Consider the following 3,243-nt stretch of genomic DNA (forward strand, 5'->3'; position numbering starts at 1 on the left):
CCCCCCCCCCCCGGGGGGGGGGGGGGGGGGGAAGGGGCCAGTGAGTGAGCGGCTGCGTGGTGTTTAGTTGCTGGCTGGGGTTAAGCAACGACAACCACGCAGTGTTCAATCCGGGCAGAGCGTTGTGCTCGTCCTAGAGCAGCACACACATGACTTCAGGTGAAGCATGGCTGCGGCTGTAGAGGCCATGCATACAAAGGTGTCCGCCTCCTTGAGCTTGGCTCACTTTTCAGACCCATGTGCTGTCCCACTGGCGCCTTTTAATATGCTAGAAATCTGTGTCAGCTAGCTGAAGAGACTGTGCCAGCTCACCAAGTTGAGTGAGCTTCTGTTCTAAAACACTATGCACCGCACTATCTTACGTGTTAGATGAGGCAGCATTCATTACCTCTTTCTAAAGGCTGTTGCATTCTGACTTTTATGCTCTCTTTCAGGCATCAGTTTAGAACTGAAACGGGGGAAAAGAAGAGGAAAAGATGATCAGAAGAGGAGCACCAAGGAAACCAAACTCCAACCATTGCAGAAAGGTGGACTGTAGGTAGCTGCAGCTTTGTCAGTGCTGCTGCTGCTGCCAAGTTTAGCGCTCTTAATACATACGTCTAGATGTGTTCGGTCCCCTGGAAGGCAGGGTGACCACAGCATAGTACTGAGTTGAGCACCATTACTGAAAGCTACTCTGCCAGGGGCTGTTGCAGCAGGTCCACAGTGTAAATCCAGGCATTGATTTCTTAAGTCTTAAGCTACACAAAGGCAGATCTTGCCGTATCTTCATAATCAGAAGGCCTAGCTTACACAGCATGTGCTGCCAGTGTCCTACGCTGACGTGTAGCATGAGATCCCATTGAAGAAATACATTTTTGAGAAATACCTTTTTTTTTTTAAATGTTAGACCAACTGAAACTTGTTTCAGGTGCAGAGCCTGCTCTGGGGGCAACATATGCCACACGCTTAACGTTTTCTTTCTATTTTATGTTACTTTCAGTCCTTCTGCCTCACCTAAAGGATGACTAATTAGTCCTCAGTAGAAGAAAGGAGGCCTTAAAGACCTCTGCTGTGAGCAGTTCTTACTTTTAATTTAAATAAAATACTTACAGCCTTATTTACAGCTGCGTATCTACACTCCTCCACCCAACGCTGACCTGACAGATGCTGTTGCCTTGTACACAAAGGTCTGTGGGCACAGCTTGGTTAGTGGGAGTTTAAATAAAGAATGAAAAGACCCCACTAGCACCTTCCCTACTTACAATGCAAGAAATGGGCTCTGATTTTCCTCGTCCTAGAACTGAATGTAGTTTAACATCACTGGCTGGTGCAGGCGACACAAAAGTTCCTTCCCTTTTCACAATACAAAAGCATGTTCGCGATACATCTGTAACGCTGTACAAATACAAAAATGGGCTGGTAGAGAAAGACAATCATGATGCGTGCCAGAATCCGTTAGCAATAATGCAACGTACACATTCTTGAAAAAGAAGGAAAAGTTATTTCAATAATTTTATTGTGTGCATCTACACAAGACACATTGTTGACGAGGTCACTGGTGAACCTGCAAAGCAAGAAGTCCCAAATCAGACAACGAGGTCAAAGCATGCTAGCAGAAGGCAAACAGTCTGAAAGCTCTGTTCCAACAAGAACACTTGGTCATGGTGCCCTGCGACAGCAGGGAGGACACATGCCCATGTACCCTGCAGCCCTCAGAGACTGGAGAGCACACACAGCTTTCCTCCTCCGAAGGGCAACACTGCAAATCACTCTAGATCTGGAGAGCTGGTGTTTCCAGTAACGCCACCCAGAAAGCTGCTTGCAGTGCAAGTGACGTCCTCTGAAGCCCATCCAAAGCAATGTGGGAGTTGTCCCTTATACAGCGTGTAGCCATTTTTTAGCTCCTGACAAAGCACAACCCCGCTCCTTCACAGAGCCCGCTGCCTCACCTCCCTATGCATCCTCCCCTGCGGCAGGTGCATCTCCGCCTTTTGTGTTTCTAGTGTAGATCACTTGGGCTCGGTGCTTGGACACCAGCTTGATCAAACCTATGAAAAGAAATTATGTGAGTACTGGAGGACACCGGGGATGTTGTGTGCCCTTCTAGAGCGGCAGACCAGACAACGTGCGATCGGAAACACCAGGGTACCCAATACTACACATGCTTATACAAAGCTTTTGTTCAGGTGTGGCAGCAGTTATGTCACAGACTGTACTTCCGGCAGTATCTTCTTGTAGCAATGCCACTGAATGCAATGGAGCCTCTACTCCTTGCTTTGGAACGCTTCTGAAATGCAGGATAAGGCAGTGGCTCATCAAAACCACGCCAATTTGAGTACTTCACACACCGCAAGAAGTTGTCTAGGCAAGCAAGGAGAAGAAAACATCCAATTCAAGCAGCTTATATTCTTCCCCAGTTTTGAGCGCTTACCTTTGCTGAGCAGCTCCTGGAGGGCAGCCCTAGCCAGAGAACCTCGAATCTTCAGTCTCTCTGAGACAACTGCAGGTGTGATGAGCTTGTAGTTGGGCACTTCTTTGCAGAGTTTGTCATAGGTAGCCTTGTCAAACAGGACAAGGTTGTTCAACTTGTCCCTCACTTTCCCCTTGGACCACTTCTACTTGAAAAGAGAAAAAAACCCCAATCCACTAAATCATCTTCTAAGCAATGACAAAAGATGAGCTTTAGGATGCCCCAAGAACTGCACCATTCAACGTCTCCCTGTCACATCCCTGATTAAAGGACTAATGAGGTGCCCCAAACTGTCTTTGTAAACGTACGTCTTGCAGATAATACCTACAGTATCTCCAAATAAACGGAGCAAAACCTTTGGTTACTCAGATTTAACACCATCATGCGCAACTTGCTGCCAGATGAAGAAACAGCCCCTCTAACAACACTATTGCACCCACCCGACCCCGACCCCCGCTCTTTAGGTCCGGCCACGCCGCACGCCTGGGGAGCCCGATAGTCTCCTCCGAGCCACCGGGGTCCCGCACCCCTTTGCTCTGCACAGCGTGTGAGCCCGGCCGCCATCCACCCCGCCCCAGCTCCGGGTTTTCACGGCAGGCTCCGGGGCGGGGGCCGCGGCTCGGGGCCTGCCGCCAGCGAGGCCGCCTCAGCAGGCACGTCGGCGCAGGCTCCGCCGGCTCCTACCTTCTTCTTGGCTTTGCCGCCGGACTTGTTGACCGGGTCCTTGTCCTTTTTGGCGGACTTGCCCGCGTCCTTCTTCTTCTTGTCGTCTTTGGGCGGCTGCGGGTGGG

At 49.9% G+C, this 3,243-nt stretch overlaps 2 protein-coding genes across 3 annotated transcripts in view; one reads left to right on the forward strand and one right to left on the reverse strand.

Annotated features, from left to right (window-relative positions):
- The window catches only part of CCDC84 (coiled-coil domain containing 84), a 4,110-nt gene extending 3,414 nt beyond the window's left edge, over positions 1–696 (forward strand). The window contains exon 9 of the mRNA XM_010575081.1: positions 435–696. Coding sequence (XP_010573383.1) covers positions 435–480 — 46 coding nt within the window. The 3' untranslated portion in view covers positions 481–696. The remainder of the gene's footprint in view (positions 1–434) is intronic.
- The window catches only part of RPS25 (ribosomal protein S25), a 3,266-nt gene continuing 133 nt past the window's right edge, over positions 111–3,243 (reverse strand). The window contains exons 1-5 of one of the 2 annotated variants that reach the window (XR_774841.1): positions 3,137–3,243; positions 2,414–2,597; positions 1,932–2,030; positions 389–448; positions 111–307 (exon numbers count right to left, since the gene is read on the reverse strand). The exon at positions 3,137–3,243 is cut by the window's right edge and continues 133 nt beyond it. Coding sequence is in view for 1 of the 2 variants with exons in the window: in XM_010574942.1 (XP_010573244.1) it covers positions 1,936–2,030; positions 2,414–2,597; positions 3,137–3,243 (386 nt within the window). In the remaining variant the exon portion in view is untranslated. Of the gene's footprint in view, positions 308–388; positions 449–1,463; positions 1,547–1,931; positions 2,031–2,413; positions 2,598–3,136 lie in introns of those variants that run through there. The other variant, XM_010574942.1, reaches the window with a different exon arrangement.

This window comes from Haliaeetus leucocephalus, unplaced genomic scaffold (assembly GCF_000737465.1).
Source record: "Haliaeetus leucocephalus isolate CR32 unplaced genomic scaffold, Haliaeetus_leucocephalus-4.0 Scaffold450, whole genome shotgun sequence".
NCBI classification, from domain to species: domain Eukaryota; kingdom Metazoa; phylum Chordata; class Aves; order Accipitriformes; family Accipitridae; genus Haliaeetus; species Haliaeetus leucocephalus.